The following is a 17,385-nucleotide window of genomic DNA, read 5'->3' as shown; positions in this document are numbered from 1 at the left end:
TAGCCTAAGAATTCTGCTTCAGAATATTCTAATATACTAATTAACTTGCCTGTGTCATTTTTTTAAATCTGACTTTTCCCAAGCCACTGGTTATCATAAGAATGAGTGGTGTAGGGCTGGATAGGGGTATTAGTATTATTGGATAGGCATGTTAGGGGCTGTGAATTAATATGTGAATTGCTGGCAATGGTTAATTATCTAATAGCTGAACCTGTTTTAATAGTTGGATATATTATTAGCCTATTAAAAAGAAGTTTAATGGAGCAGTCACCCAAACAGTTAACCAGACTTTAGGGTAGTTTTGTTGTTGTTTTACTTTTTCCTTTTCTTTTGAGATATCTTTTGTGATAAGAACCCTAGCTGGAAGTTATTCTACTCTTATGGTTCCCAAAGTTTAATTATCTTATGAATTTAAAGAGTACTTAATAAATGGAATCTTTTAGAAGAGACTCTTAAGTCACAACTTGCTCTGCTCTCAATATCCCAGACTTTTACTTCATTTATAATAAGGGAATTTTTTAAAAAACCAGAATAATATATTAGATTGCCTGAGAGGTATTTTTACATCAGCATTGGGGTTTTAGAACTTTCAGTTGTTGGTTTTTGGGTTAGAGTGCCTTGAGAGAATTTGAAGTCATGATTTCAAAGAGATTCACTTTCAGGAAATCAGTCATTAGGCTTGAAATTTAATGTTATGCCTGGTTATTTAATATTTTTATCATAATCTGTATGGAGGTAAAGAAAGTGGTTCAAGTGCTGTAAACTCAGAATGTATATAAATTGTGTATTAATCTCAAGGACTGTATGTATTTAAAATCTTACTACATATATCACATACATATGAATATATAGGTAGGTTATGTTCTGTCTATAAAAATCAGTCTGTAAATAAAGCAAGCAAAAATATCCATATTTACACTGCCTAGAAATGAAATTTTTAGTGTAGCCTTTCAGACTTTTTTCCTGAAAATCACTACACATTTTAAGTTTTATTTACAAAAATTGCAGTGTACTTTACATGGCATTCTTTCCTCACCTTTTCTCTTTTGATGATGTATTGTGAACATCTTTCCAGGGTAGGGATTATTTTTAATAGACTCTTTTATTTTCAAAATTTGTCATTCGTCCTGAAACTTAATGTGTTATCCATTTCTTATATTCACATGTAAAATTAAATTTTGGAACTGTCTATATACGTTTTAACTTGTATATATCTGTCTATTTACTTATTTATAAGCCTGCAGTGGTTTCTGGTGTGCATAAGAAAATGAACACTAGCTTGTGGAAGGCGGAATCAATTAGTCTTGATTTTGGAGACCACCAAGCTGATCTCTTGAACTGCAAAGACAGCATTATTTCAAATGCCAATGTTAAGGAATTCTGGGATGGTTTTGAAGAAGTTTCAAGTATGTTGTTTTTTGTTTGTTTGTTTTACCGTTTTCTTAAACATACCCAAAAAATGATAAATTCCAAATATGACTTAACGGATTTTTAATCTTTGAAACTTCTATTTTACTATGTTCTCTAATAAAAAGAAACAAATACTTGGAAAGAAGAGACTGGTCCTATTCCTGGCTCCACTCCTCATTTCCTCTGGCCATGAAAAAGTCATTTATCATGTGTTTCCTTATATCATATGAGGAATATTTTTGGCAACCCCATAAACCTTTGAGAATTGAATTGTATAATTTATGTAAAATACTTTGAAAAATTAAAAGTGAAAATGTAAGACCATAATTTTAGTAACAGTAGAGATTTCTTAAAATAATTTTTTTGCAACATTACAAATAATCTATGTACATAAGGAACAAAAATCTCACTACGTAAGTACATAAGAAATAAAAGTCAATAAACAATCGTTAAGTACCTATTGTACAACAATCAAATCATTCGTTTTATGTTTTTTTCCTTCATCTCCAAATATTAATAAAAATTAAAAGGCAGAGATTACCTTTTTAGTAACTAACTGCATTCATTATAGAACGGCAAAAAACAAAAAGTGGAGAAACAGTTGTTTTAAAATTGAAAGACTGCCCTTCAGGAGAAGACTTCAAGACTATGATGCCAGCAAGGTATGTGTGTTGAAACTTGTTATTTTGACACCTGGCTCTTTGAAATTGAGCTGAGATTATCCCTAGAATTAGGATAAGGAACTACAAATGTGACTTTTAGGCATTTTCTTCCCTAATTAAAAATAAGTAATCAGAAATAAAACTGAATCTCTGTAGTCTCAGCAGGGTAAAGTCTTTGTTAGGGCAGTAAAGGAAAGAATGTTCATGTAAGACACGAGGGTCTGTTTGGGATCTCTCTTCTCTTGGTGCTTTTAATTTCCTGTGATTAGGGAAAGCAAATTGCAATTTTAGTCAGTATCAGTTCTGTTCTGTGCTTGCCCTTGTGTTACGCATTCATTTAAACTTTGAAGTCAAGGACAGTATTACCTGAAAAAGGCCTCAGCGAAAGGTTGTCTTGTGTTTTGAACAACTTGAAAATTGTTTATTTGAAAGCACTTAATGTAAATCTTTATATTCCAAAGACATCAATAAAGTTATTATTCTTCAGATATGAAGATCTTTTAAAAAGCCTGCCATTGCCAGAATATTGTAATCCAGAAGGAAAATTCAATTTGGCCTCTCACTTGCCAGGATTTTTTGTACGCCCCGATCTAGGACCCAGGTTGTGCAGTGCCTATGGTAGGTATATATTTGCATTTCTATCAACTTGGAATTATATGGAATTTTAACTAACTTCTGTCCAATGATAAATTGTCTAATGATTTTTAGGTTCTACTAAATATGTTCTTTTAATTATCCATTGAAATGTTTTTCTGTATCAAGCTGTATATTAGGAATTAATAGCCAACATATAGCTATAAGTTCCTGCTAATTACTTTCAAAATATTTACATTTTATATTAATTTGATTTTTATGGGACATTTCAGGGATTCTGGCTTTTAGGGGCAGGTTTTGGAACAGAGAGACTAAAAGTCAAATTACAATTAACCAATTTTCCACATAGAGTTGACGTTTGGGGGAATATAGGAGATACGTAAAGTATTTTGGCAAGTAAAATTTTTTTTATGCACAGGTGTAGCTGCTGCTAAAGATCATGATATAGGAACAACAAATCTCCATGTTGAAGTTTCTGATGTTGTAAATATTCTAGTCTATGTTGGCATAGCAAAAGGAAATGGCGTTCTCTCAAAAACAGGTAAAGAAACTTAAAGAAGAATAGTCTTTGAAGTAATAGTTGAATGACTACACACGTTGGTATTATCCAGAATGTCAGCCTGCGAGTTTACAGCAAAGATTCCAAAAAGAATTGAAATGGATATAGGAATATTCTAATCTTTATTACTTGAAGAGTGATTAATTTACCTGTCTTTTTTTGATATAATAAGAATTTTAATTTTAAAAATGAATATTTTTCTTTATTTTATGCTTTCTTATCATTAAATAATGTGTTTATGAAAATAAACTGTTAAGCTCACTTATAAAAACTTTTTGAAGAATAGAAACTAGGTTCTGCAGCTCTGAAAATTATTAAGACGTGGTTTGTGCCTCAAGCAGTCTTTTTTCCCCTCCAGTATCAGAGAGAAAAGGGACCTTTTCTCCTAAGTAGAAATAATCTTTCTGTCCACTGTATAGGTTTTAGATACCATTCTCTGGATTTCTTTCTGAAACCTTGTTCGATCTGTTATTTCCTTCGTCATAGACATAGGTCTTTAAACTCTCCATCTCTACTGGCTTATTCAGAGTAGGAGGAGACTCTAGACTATTCCTACTTTCTTAAAAGAAAACCTTCAAACCTTGTCTTCCTTGCTACCATCCTATTGCTCTCGCCCTTATAACAATTTCTTTGCTGTCTCTTTCACTTCCCTTTCACATTTCAACTTAACACAGCTTGGCCTCTATACCTGCCACCCCACTGAAATTACTATTGCTGTGGCTCTCACTGACAGTCACAATTGGATAATTCACAGGTTTCTTTCGCATCCTTTTATTACTTGTCCCCTCTGTAATAAATGGCACTATTAATCACTCCCTCTTCAAATACTGGCCTTGGCTTCTGTGGCACTACTTCGCTGGTTCTTAATCACCTTATGAAGTTGCAGACTTTATTCTCTACCTTTTCGAGTTTACATGCACTTCCTGTAAAATTCTATTTATGACTTCCAGCCACCACTTAGACCACCAACTCTATATCTAGAGCCCAGAATGTATCTACAGCGTGGTGACTAGAAGCTCAGGACATAGGGGTTCATTATAGCAGTCACTCTACTTCTGTGTATATTTGACAGCTCCTATGATACACACCCTAAATTCTCCCAAAACTACAGGGACTCATTTTTATGTTGTTTCTCAGCTCCCTTAACTGATACGATTGATTATACTAGGTAAAAACTCTGCTTCCTCAACTCCCAAGGATTTGAGAGTCAGATGCACTTGAGTTGTGGTCCCAGCTCTAGCACAGAAATGTGTGACCTGTGGTTCAAATTATTTATCCTTTCAAAGCCTGTGATGACACAGAGTTAATTATCTCTTTTATACCTTTTATTGTACTTTGTACTTTGTACTTTTATTGTACTATTGTACTTTGTTCAAATCATTCCCTATATCATTCCCTACATGTGTCTATATACTACATCTTTATCCATTCATCAGACACTGGGCACTTGGGTTGCTTTCTTGGCTATTGTGAATAATGCTGCAGTGAACATAGGGGTGCATAAGTCTCTTTGGATTGTTGATTTCAAGTTCTTTGGATAAATACCCAGTAGTGGGATAGCTGGGTCAAATGGTGTTTCTATTTTCAGTTTTTTGAGAAGTCTCCATACTGTTTTCCATAGTGGCTGCACAAGTTTGCATTCCCACCAGCAGCGTATGAGGGTTCTCTTTTCTCCACATCCCCTCCAACATTTGTTGTTTTTTGTCTTGGTAATTATAGCCATTCTAATAGGTGTAAGGTGATAGTTTGTAGTTTTGATTTGCATTTCCCTAATGATTAGTGATGTTTAACATCTTTTCAGATGTTAGCCATCTGTATATCTTCTTTGAACAAATGACTGTTCCTATCCTCTGCCCATTTTTTGATTGGGTTGTTTGTTTTTTTGTTATTGAGTTGTATGAGTTCTTTATATATTTTACAGATTAACCTCTTGTTGGAATAATGATTCGCAAATATGTTCTCCCAGTTGGTGGATTGTCTTTTTGTTTTGTTCCGGGTTTCCTTTGTGTTGCAGAAGCTCCTTGGTCTGATGTAGTCCCACAACTGTCATTTTTAAAGATAACATTTTAAACATAGGTAACACAGATAACATTCGAGAACTGAACCACTCTTTGTGTACCCTTTGTTACTCATATAATTGCACTTAGCACTATTTGATATGCTTGTTTATTTGCCTCCATTTATTAATACTGTTTTTTACCCTGTGAGGTCTTGACTTGGTCTTTCTTAACTCTAATCCCCAACATTCTTGGACAGCATCTGGGACATTGTAAACACTTAATACATGTTTGAATTAAGAAATCCTGGCAGCCAACTTTAAAGATAAAAAAGATTTTACTGTCACAAAGTAGAAAACATCTGATGCATTCTTTGTAGCAGTCAGTAGGTTTCTTTTTCTCTTAAAACAACATTTCTTTAAAATCTTCACTATAGTGAAATCGAGTATGAAAAAGAAGACCTTCCGTGCCAGCCCCAGTGGCCTAGTGGTTAAGCTTAGCACGCTCCGCTTCGGCGGCCCCGGTTCCATTCCCAGATGCTGACCTACACCACTGTGTTAGTGGCCATGCTGTGCTGGCGGCCAGCATACAAAAAAAAAACAGAGGAAGATTGGCACAGATGTTAGCTCACAGTGAATCTTCCTCAGCAAAAAAAAAAAAAAAAAAAAAAAACAGAAAAAGACGACTTTCCTATACTTCACTCAGAGACAACCACAGTTATCGTGGTTTTTTCTGTACATACATATATATTTACAGTTTCTAGTTTGTCAACATTTTAGAAGAAATGGCCTGGTGTTTCCTCAAAACCACAGCACATGAAATATTTGCATTTGATTACAGATTAACCAATAATAATATATGAGATCTCCCAGGAATTAGTCAGAAGACACTCTACTGTGCCAATCATTAGTTATGGTGATGAACAAATCCCTTCATCTCAGTGAACCTATTTGCTCAGATATGAAATAGAGGTTGTGATCCTCACCTACCTTACTAAGTAGTTTTAGAGACTGCCTAATTAATAGTGATCATGAAAGTCCTTCATAAGTTATGAAATGCTATATGAGTACAAATCATCATTATGACCACCTCCTTGGGAGAGGAGGAGCGTAAAGTTTAAGTAGAAACCCTTGATTTTTTAATTTCCTATGCCTTAGTTTACAGAAAACAAATGAACTGAACTGAGAAAATTACTGTTAGTCTGTCCCCAGTTACACAGGATTGACGTTCTCTGGTCATGTAGTTCTAACAATTTTGTTATATAACTGGGTTTAGCGCCTCTTTAAGAGTCCCAATCTAGTCAGGCTCTTTGCTGCGCTAATAGATGAATTTTTGGAGACTTGGCTTTCTGGTAGTCTATACTGACCAATTTGAAAAATTCTCCTGTTTCAGGAATACTCAAGAAATTTGAGGAAGAAGATTTGGATGACATTTTAAGAAAACGGTTGAAGGACTCAAGTGAAATACCTGGTGCTCTGTGGCATATTTATGCTGGGAAAGACATTGACAAGATAAGGGAATTTCTTCAGAAGGTATAATTTAGGTTGCAAATAGTTTGAGCAAGGACTTATTAATTTTTAATGTAACTTCATTTGGCATTCAGCAATATAAGATCATTAAATAATTTTTACTTCAAAGGAGGAGGGGATTTTTTGTTGTTAAAAATCAAAAGCTCTTTTCTCTTGCACCTTTTAAAGCCTGTTCTATGTTGAGGGTTTTGAATGGCGACTTGTTCTCAGTTGCTAGTGTTCCCCCACCCTCTTATAGTAAAGAACTAATCTGTTGATGTGTCAGATGTTAACCCTTGGTGAAAAGTAGTGATTGGGAATTGCGAGATATAAATACTAATGTGTCATAGAAACATCTAAATAAGGTAAGATCTTTATTTTTTTTAATTTGATATGTTTGGCTGTTGACCTAGACAATAATTCTGCTTACCTGAATAGACTCAAATTTTGAGTAGTGGTACCTTTAATTTAGTTGTTAGACACTCTGAATGAAAGTGACACATTAATCTGAAATAATTGGTTGAAACACTCTGCTCAAATATTTTTCACACTTTGTAATTATAGGGATTTCTTTTAAGGGACTATCATTGCTGCTTTTCTTATTATACTTCATTTTCTTTCTGAATGGACCCATGGTTTGTCTCTGTGCTCAGTAAGAAGTGAGGGAGATATAGCCCTGTACCTACTGTCTTATCCTAGAATACCTACAACTGTTTTAACTTAAAATATAAAATTATGCTTTTTAAAGCAGATTATTTCACTGATTAGTAAAAAGCTCCCTTCAAATTGATTTGTCAAAGGTTGGAGGTTTAGCAATATAAAGGTACTTAGCTTTGTACTTCCCTTAAAAAAAGAGCAACATCAAGAAATGTTTATGAATTCCGTACTTGTGAATGGTTTGGCTTTTGGAAAAAAGCTGTTAACCTAAGCTTTTCCTCATCTCTGTGCTATACTCTTGAAGCAATTTAAAGAAGGGACAAAATGGATGGAAACTTCATAGTGGAAGGAGGAGGTGAGAAGGAAGTATGATTCACTTTATTAATAGCATATCAGTGTGCAATATTGTTTTAATATCCTTTGGCTTTTCAAATTGTTGTGAAATACTGTTTTCTTTAACTTAAGTGCAATCATTGTTTCATAAAATTTTGTGAACAAAAACTATTATTGTAAAGAACATTGAAATTAGACTTAATAGGATTTACCATTTCCCTTACTTAAATTGGGCTGTATATTTTAATTTTAATCCATGTTTCAGATTTCAAAGGAACAAGGCCTTGAAGTTCTACCAGAACATGATCCAATACGTGACCAAAGTTGGTATGTGAACAGAAAGCTCCGCCAAAGACTGCTTGAGGAATATGGAGTCAGAACCTGCACTCTGATTCAGTTCCTTGGCGATGCTGTTGTCTTACCAGCGGGAGCACTTCATCAGGTACATAAAAACTTATTCCTAACACACTTGTTACTGAAAGAACCAATTTGATGAAAAAGAAATTGTTCACAGTATAGACATAAATGAAAGAAGACATAAGTAAGAGAATGACCTCCGCACCATTCTGCCTTCATTAAGAAATCACTAAAATAGCTTTCCAGTGCTTGAAGAGATGACATAATTAAGTGCTTTGATAACTTAAATTGTTTTAACGTGAGCCAGATATCCATTTTTCATATTGTTTCTGTTTAGTGGATTGAAATCCAAGTTTTAAGACTTTTCTAGGGGAAAAAGAGAGGTATATTCAATTCTCAATAGTGAGACTTAATAGCAGAAGTGAGAGTATCAAAACTTAGAGATCATACATTTTCTAAGGCATCAAGTATGAGTAGAATGAATTACTGGCTAGATCATTCCATAATTCAGAATTTCAGTGTGCCATCTATCTCTCTAGTTTGCTATAACGTGTCCAAAGAGAGAGGGTATGTAATTTTATAGCTATCGATCCACAAAACTTTAAACACCTGATCTTTGTTTCTGTGGCTTGGCTGTGGCACCTGCAAGTGTGGAATACAATAGACACTGAGTATGGAGGATTGGATTGAAAGCATATAGTGGATTTCTGTAAGTAGAGAGCTACCATAGATCAGCTTAGCCCTTGTAGTAATAAGCATGTGTGCAAAGGAAACTCGAGAACCCAAAAGGCTAGTTTGCTGCGGTGTTCGTTCCCCACCTTTTCCATCACCTGTTAATTGAAAGGTATCTCACGTGTGTACTTTTACCAAAGGAAGTTTCCCACATTTTATATAACTATATCTGCACTTATTGCCTGTTTAGCATTTGTTGACACTATTATAATAGCACAAATACTCTTTAAGTGATAGTAGTTACTTAGTTTTTAAGATGTCAAGGTCAAGGTTAGATTTATCATTCTTAGATCTCAGGTAGCATTTATGATAGTAAAATATAAAAACATCATAATAAATATAGCTTTTCTCTACAAAAACTTCCTGGAGAAAAAATATATATTAATTAAATGTATTAATCAATGTATTATTTATGTTAAATTGTTTTATTTTTCCATGGATTTACATAATCATTTCAGAGATGTTGTATCGCTTATGATTCAAGTTCAGTTGTTATTCACCCCACATACCATTTTTTTGCCTTCTAGCCACTTACCGTAAAACGGCTAATCTATATTTAGATGTAAAATCCTCAAAGGAGCAGCCTATTTAAGAGAATAGTACAGTAAATCTTTTTGTAAACAGGAATAGTTCTTTGACAAACAAGTTCCCTTCAAACTCCTTTCTCACATGTTCAACTTATCCAGTATCTGTTTACTTAAACTGGACAGTGTCATTTTTTAAAATTGAGGTATAATTTGCTTATGGTAGAATATACCCTTTTTAGTGTACAGTTTTGTAAGTTTTAACAAATATATAGTTAGGTAACAGCACACTCAAAATATTGAATACTTCACCCTAAAGAAATTCCCTCTTACCCCTTTTTAGTCAACCTCTCCTCCCACCTGACATTCCTACAGCCACTTAGCTGTTTTCTGTTATTATAGTTGTGCCTTTATAAGAATGTCATATAATTGGAATCAAACAATATGTAGCCTTTGAGTCTGGCTTCTCTTGTTCAATGTAATGCATTTGAGTTTCATCCATGTTGTTGTATTTTTCAGTACTTGGTTGCTTTTTATTGCTGGGTAGTTGTTCATTGTATAAATGTACCACAGTTTTTAAATTCATTCACCAATTGAAGAACATTTGGGGCATTAATAAATAAAGCCACTATAAACATGCACATACAGGTTTTTATATGAACATAGGTTTTCATTTTAGTTGGATAAATCTCGAGTAGTGAGATTGCCTGGTCATATGATAAATGTATGATTAACTTTATAAGAACCTGCCAGGCTGTTCTCCAAAATGCTTGTACCATTTTCATTCCCCAAAGCAGTGTATGTTGAATTCTATTGCCTCTACTTATTGTCAGTTTTGTTTTTAAGCATTTGAGTATGCATTGGTATCTCATTGTGGTTTTAATTTACATTTTCTTAATAACTGAATGTGTTGAACATCTATTCATGTGCTTATTTGCCATCTGTATATCATTTTGGTAAATGTGTATTCAAATATTTTGTCCATTTTTGTAATTGGGTTTTCTTTTTTTCTTGCTGAGTTTTGAGTTTTCTTTATCTACTCTACTTATAAGCCCTTTATCTGCTGTGTGCTTTGCAAATACATTCTTCCAATCTGTGGCTTGTCCTTCCATTTTCTTACTGGTGTCTTAAAAAGAGCAGAAGTTTTTTCATCTTTAGTTGATCATTTTTTCTTTCATGTATCATACTTTTATTGTATCTACAAAATTTTTGCCTAGCCCAAGATCACAAAGATTTTCTCTTACATTTTCTTCTAGAAGCTTTATAGTTTTTAGTCTTACATTTAGGTCTTCACATGATCCCTTTTTCATTAATTTTTGTATATAGTACAAAATATGGATTGAGGTTCAGTTTTTTGCATATGGACATTCGGTTGTTCCAGTACTATTTGTTGAAAAGACTATTTTTAAATATCTTTTCTTTTGAAAATGTAATATATTCATATGATTTTTGAAAATTCAAACAGTACAAAAGGTTCACGGTGAAAATTTCAATATTTTTTTCCCCTTTGCCCCCAGTTCCTCTCTTCCAGAGGCAACCACAGAGAAATACTGTGGATGTACTATCTCTCTCTCTCTACTGCTTCTACATTCTTGGGAGGTGGGGGAGAGGGAGGAGAAGAGCCATGTTTTTTCAAAATGGTAGGCAAAAGTCATCCTGTTAAAAAGTTTAGTTCACATGTCATTCTGCTCAAGGCCTCACAAGGCCCTAAAAAATCTGAACTTGTATCCTGTCTGTGCCCACACTCCCCTCAACACACACACATCCCTACCCCTCACTGCCTTCTTCTCGCACTGCTCTCCTCCTTACTTCTCTCTAGGCACCCTGCCCTCTTTGTGGTTTTCACATACACCAAACAAGTTCCTACCCCAGGGCATTGTACTTGCTAATCCTTTTGCCTGCATTCTTTTTCTTCCCAGATATCTGTAAGACTTGCTTCTTCACATTCTTTAAGGCTTTGCTCAAATGTCACTTCAGTGAGGTCTCTCCCAACTCCCTGTTTTCTTCCCTGCTTTATTTTCCTCCATTTCAATCTTCACCTTCTAACATGCTTCATAATTTATTGTTTATTGTCTTTGAACCCTGACTGGAATGTAAGCTTCATGACGACAGAGATTTCTGTTTTTCATTGCTGTCTCCCATGCCTGGAATAATGCACTTAAATGTTTGTAAGGCCCAAAGGCCTGAAAATGTGTTCTCATACAGCATACTTTTGCACAAGTGTGGATGAAAACAAAATTGTGATTTCCAAAATTTATATATATTGTGCTCTTTATATAAACATGTAAATTTTGACCTCTTACTATATGTGTCTTCTCTGGCTACTTCAGAAAGTTTACTTCAGTTGGAATCTAACTTCCTCTTATGACTGTACACCTAAGTACATAGGAAAACATTTTATTTTGAGATATGTAGAAATTTCACTTAGATTACAGAGAGCAAATTTCATCTATGATAAAAAGATGTTATACTTAAATAGACTGAGGCAGCACATAGGACCTAGATTGGAAAATTCTATCCTGAGCTCTGCCAGTAAATTGCTGAGTGTTCCAAGACAAAAACTCCTCTGCTGCATATTTTGGCGCAGAATTGCCAGCTATAAGAACAAGAATTTCTGCCTCCCTTCCTTTGTGTGGTGTGCTAATGATAGCACAGTTATTTGTACTCTGTTGAAAGGGTGTTGTCCATGACTCACAAGTGGTGGTAATGTGGTTTTGAGAGAAAATTAAAAGGAATTAAGAACTCTGTTCATAGTGTTAACTTGGATTTGAGTTACATTATTATTATTTACAATTTGTTTAGTCCTTAGAGTAAATTGATGGCTTCAACCCTTCCAATAGACTACAGTTAACCCTTAAAATAATCCCAAACTCTAAGTCAGTGCTTCTCACACTTGAGTATACATCACATTTTCCTGGAGGGCTTGATAAAACAGATTGCTGAACCCCACCCACAAAGTTTCTGATTCAGTGTGTTTGAGGAGGGACCTGAAATTTTGCATTTCTAAAAAGTTCCCAGATGATGCTGATGTTACTCTCTGGGGACTACACTTTGAAAACCATGCAAATAGGAAGCCCTTGCAAACCTAAGGCGCTTATCAACCAAACTGTTTCAATCAAATGATACTGTATGACAGGGGCCACAGTGCTAGGGAAGGAGCAACATTCTTTTCTCTGGTTTGTCAGCAGTGAGCACTTTGAGGAGCCAAGCTGAGGGAACAAGGGCTCTGTGCAGAAGTGTTCAGATGTATATCATAGGAAGCTGAAGGGAAGTATTGTAGCCACAGATGTCTGTATATTCTTAGAACTGCTATAGAATTGCAGACTTAAAAATCTTCTGTTGGGAGACATGACTGAGTCTGTGAAACCCCTGTATATCCCTAGACAGAGCAGGTAGACTCTGACCTCCAGGATTTACTTTGTCTCAGCTCTAGTATTCTGAGGTTTAGAGTGGCCTTTGTTTTAAACAGCAACAACTTTCTTTTTTTTCTTTTTAAGATTTATTTTTTCCTTTTTCTTCCCAAAGCCCCCCAGTACATAGTTGTGTATGTTTTACTTGTGGGTCCTTCCACTTGTGGCATGTGGGATGCCACCTCAGCATGGCCTAATGAGCAGTGCCATGTCTGTGCCCAGGATCCGAACTGGCAAAACCCTGGGCTGCTGAAGCAGAGTGCATGAACCACTCAGCCACAGGGCCGGCCCCCAGTAACAACTTTTTAGAAAATTAACACAAAATTTTGAGTGATAAATTTGCCCTTAACTACTTAGCTTAATTGTGTTTGGTCATTCATAGTGAGTTTATATTGCTAAGTTGTAAATTCTTTGTAAATATGACTAAAAGGACTTTGGCAAAATCTTTCCACTCTTAGTTCTTACAAGTTGCTGTGTATATGGCAACACAGTGTCAAGATTTTAACCTTCCTACTATGAACACAAAAGAGTTACATTTTCTTAACATTACCTGTTTATGATTACAACTGAATAAGACGCTTATCCATGCAAGGCAAGAATAAATAAAAGCGTATTGTCAAGGAAGTGAAATGTAACCGACTCAAAGATGGCCCAAAAAAGGGATAAGTGGAATGGGATCTTCAAATGTGTTCCACTTTAAAACTGAACCTTGCCTGTTCATACTAACCCTTAAGCCTTTAAGCAAAATATATCAGGTTGAAGTCATTAGGAAACATAATAGCATCTCATAAGCACGAGTAAAAATCACTGTTCTAAAGTGATTTTAAAACAACCATAAACTGGCAAAGACTGATAGAATACAACTCTTTCAGAACTCTGGAATCTAATCCAAAACTTACATCAACGAGGGGACTGCTTAATGAAGAAAAGGGCAGCTGATATTTTGGCATTTAAGGAAATCTCTAGCAGGTCACTGGCTGACCAGTGAGATAACGGAACAGACTTCAGTGATCACACTTGACAAGGAATACAGTCTTAGCAAAAATAGTTTGGAAAAGTCACAAAACAAATGGATGACTGAAACCCTCAGTAATCAACAGCAGCAAACCTTGAGGTAGAGGGAGAATCTGATTTCCAGTTACCACATTATAATGTTAAGATGCCCAGTTTTCAACAGAAAGTTATAAGTCATATACACAGAAACAGGCAAGTATGGCCCATTCATAGAGGAAGAAAAATAAATCAACAGAAACTGTCCCTAAAGAAGTCCAGACATCAGACTTACTAGACACAGACTCAAGTCAACTGCCTTCAATATGCTCAAAGAGCTAAACCATGGACAAAGAACTAAAAAAGCCAGGAAAATGATGTATACACAATATTAATAAAATAATAAAAACAAAAATAATTAAAAATATATTAATGAAGAGAGAAATTATAAGAACAATAGAACTAAACATGCTAAAAGTCACATGTTAGAACTTTTGAAGGACAGTCTCCACAGCATGTTCAGATAAATGAAAGACACGAGGAGCTAGGGCATTTGGAGACTGTATGCTGGTGTGACTAAGTTAACATGGATCTATAAAGCATCTGTTAGACAAGGTAACACAGGAGCTGGGTTCCTGTTGACTTACCATTTATTGGCTGATTTATCTCGGAACAGGCACTGAACCTCTTATCCATAGTTTCCTGCTGTGTGAAATAGAGCATCTGTTCACAGATACATAATGAAGAACCAGTGACATTGTACAGCAGTGCTGAAAATGTGAGGTATCCACTATGTTCATCCTCCAGAGGAACCAACGACCTAATGATTAAAGGAAGAGAATGTTTACTATATGTATGCTACCAAGTTATCAATGTAGGCGCATACTTGAGTTAAAGAACTCTGTAGACTTCAGCAGCTGTTCAGGTGGTCATTATGTCAACAGGAGGAATTCTAGCCTTTTTAAAATTCCATCACTCTACTGCCAATTAGACTTTTTCCATAGTCTCTATTCCCCACTTATCTTCTTCACCTCACTCCTCCCAAATTTATTTTCATACTTTAAAAAATTAGAATAAATTTAAATGTTTAGTTTTCATTTATTTTTCCTTTCCCAGGAATTTTATGATGTCTTTTAATATGACTAGAAGACAACCTAGAAACATCACAAAATCCAGAGTGGATCAGTGTGATCCTTTCTCTGTCATTATACTCAGCATTAATAGAAAGCAGTTCTAAGAAATAGTGAAGTGTGGAGTCATTTTGTACATGCTGAACAAATAATAGATAAGGCTATTGATTGGCACCATTTAGTCAGGAGAGAGACAACTGTTGCCACAGGGGAGTGAAGGATATGTTTAACTGGTTAATCTGAAAGAAAGGCACAAATAAACAAAATCCTGGGGTAATTCTAAAACTATCGTGATTAGTAGATCTGTCTGGACCTGCAGTTTTCATCCCAGTTCCTCAAATAATCAAACTAAGTTTCATTTCCTTTTCTTTAGTGTACTCTCTGGCATAAAAGTTGCTAGTGAAATGACCCAGATGCAGAAAGCCAGAGGAGCAACAACAAACATTGAGATTGCACTGATTGGTAAAACAGATACTTTCCAGTTAGCTTTTTTTTTTTTTAAGGAGCACCAAAAAATCTACCTTGACAAAAGTGATAATTTAGGATTTGATTATCAGCCTCTCTGAAGGATTCCTGGAAATGTTCTTTTCATCATTTAAAAATATTCTGTTTACAAAGTCTCTTTACATGAAGTTTTTCAGTTATATTACTTTCTCATAAAGTGTGGTGGTCTGCTTTGAAATGCATTTGATGTTTTGGAGAAAATAAGTCCTCTGGTGAATTGTTCCTTCTGTTTACTGTTTATAGACAGCTTTGCTTTTCCTTATTCCCATCTCCTAAAATTTATATTTTACTGTTTTTGTTTTGTGGATAGGTACAGAATTTTCACAGCTGTATTCAGGTAACCGAAGACTTTGTGTCTCCAGAACATCTTGTACAGTCATTTCATTTAACACAGGAACTGAGACTTTTGAAGGAAGAAATCAATTATGATGATAAACTACAGGTAGGAGATGAGTTTTCTAACTAGCTCCTGTTCTGCAGGCTTTTGATAGTCAGAAATAAGATACATGCATAACAGCTTAGGCATTCATTGCCTAGTTTGTCACATTAGGATAACAACCAAAGGTTAACACCAGTATGCATTTAATTGTATGACTTTTAGTGGCCCTTATTTTAACTTGGTTTAACAGCATTCTTTAACTTTGACATTTATATTTCTTGAATTTGGCATTGTTCCATTAAAAAAATTTTTTTTAATCTAGCAGTTTTCATTTCTTTCAGGTTAAAAATATCTTGTATCATGCAGTCAAGGAAATGGTGAGATCTTTGAAGATACATGAAGATGAATTAGAGGATACGGAAGAAAATTAGGTGTGGTCCAGTTTGATGTTTTTAGGCCATTGAACTGAGATTACTTACTCTTGAACAGTGATATGTATGCACACTGACTTAAGCTTCATAAAACCATCAGTGCCAAGAAATTCTCTTTGTAGTAATTACTTGTTACTGACACCGCAGCAGTATAGCATAAGTCACACTTCCTGTGATTCAATGTTAGTTATTAAAACAAGCTAAATTTAAAAAGCAGCGCTTCATAGCTGTTTTTGTATTATAGTGTATATGATATTTGTGAAAATGCCAGATTTAAAATGATGTATTTATTTTTGGAAGAAAAGATACAAAATTCTATGCTATATTGTTGATCAAGTGTAAATGTGACCTTGTACAGTTTACTAAAATAACTGATATTTTTCACTACATTGAGACAGTTACTGTGAGAATAGGACACAAACACCAGCTATTGCCTGCATTTGGGAAATTGCTGAATCGCACAGCATTCATGTCATAATCAGAAAATTACTGCCAAATAATTGTAAAATTTGTAAAATGTAAAGTATATAAAGTAGATACTAAATACAGACACTTCAATATTTTGTTGAAGCTATTGACTGTACAATTAAACATTTCAAAAGGTGTAATTTATTTAAAATTGTCTCATTTTGGTAAAATTTATGTGAACTTTTAAAGCTAAATATTAAACTTAATATGCTATGTAAATATATACATATATACATTTAATGATGTATTTTTTTAAAACATTGGCTTGCTTTTATTTGTTAAAGTGCAAGTGTTACATATGGCTTTGTACATTAAAGTTGAAAGGGGTTTTACATTTTCCATTAAAAGGACTTTATCAAAAATTGGTTTGTTTCCAGAGTTTTACCTTTTTTGACAAACATACTACTGGAGGCTTCTTCATCATCAAGGTGACTATTAGCATTTTCTTGTGATATAATGTTCTCTCCTGGAACTTTTACAACCCTTGTCTTGTCTTCTTGTAAGCTTTTTTCAGCTTTCTTCAGACTTTACGGGCCATCACAAATAAGTGCCTCCCCTTACTTATCTTATGGTGCAATTAAAGAAAGGAATACAGGTAACTCCAACATTTGTTACTTACGAACACATTTAAATTGAAAGAGGAAAGTATACATGAATTTTAAAAGCCATAATTATGAGAGTATGTATTCAACCAATTTCAAGTAAGTTTTTCACAGCAGAAGATAGCTGCTAATATAGTG

The 17,385-nt window shown here is 34.6% G+C and overlaps 1 protein-coding gene across 9 annotated transcripts in view; it reads left to right on the top strand.

The window, feature by feature from the left end:
• The window catches only part of JMJD1C (jumonji domain containing 1C), a 346,802-nt gene extending 329,795 nt beyond the window's left edge, over window positions 1-17,007 (top strand). For all 9 annotated transcript variants that reach the window (XM_044755764.2, XM_014833340.3, XM_070488619.1 and 6 more), the window contains 8 exons: window positions 1,238-1,406; window positions 1,982-2,072; window positions 2,560-2,690; window positions 3,085-3,207; window positions 6,615-6,754; window positions 7,986-8,162; window positions 15,678-15,809; window positions 16,088-17,007. In XM_044755764.2, coding sequence (XP_044611699.1) covers window positions 1,238-1,406; window positions 1,982-2,072; window positions 2,560-2,690; window positions 3,085-3,207; window positions 6,615-6,754; window positions 7,986-8,162; window positions 15,678-15,809; window positions 16,088-16,177 — 1,053 coding nt within the window. In that variant the 3' untranslated portion in view covers window positions 16,178-17,007. The remainder of the gene's footprint in view (window positions 1-1,237; window positions 1,407-1,981; window positions 2,073-2,559; window positions 2,691-3,084; window positions 3,208-6,614; window positions 6,755-7,985; window positions 8,163-15,677; window positions 15,810-16,087) is intronic.
• Window positions 17,008-17,385: the final 378 nt, after the last annotated feature.

Source organism: Equus asinus, chromosome 2, assembly GCF_041296235.1.
Source record: "Equus asinus isolate D_3611 breed Donkey chromosome 2, EquAss-T2T_v2, whole genome shotgun sequence".
NCBI classification, from domain to species: domain Eukaryota; kingdom Metazoa; phylum Chordata; class Mammalia; order Perissodactyla; family Equidae; genus Equus; species Equus asinus.
This window is presented reverse-complemented; position numbering and strand designations above follow the sequence as displayed.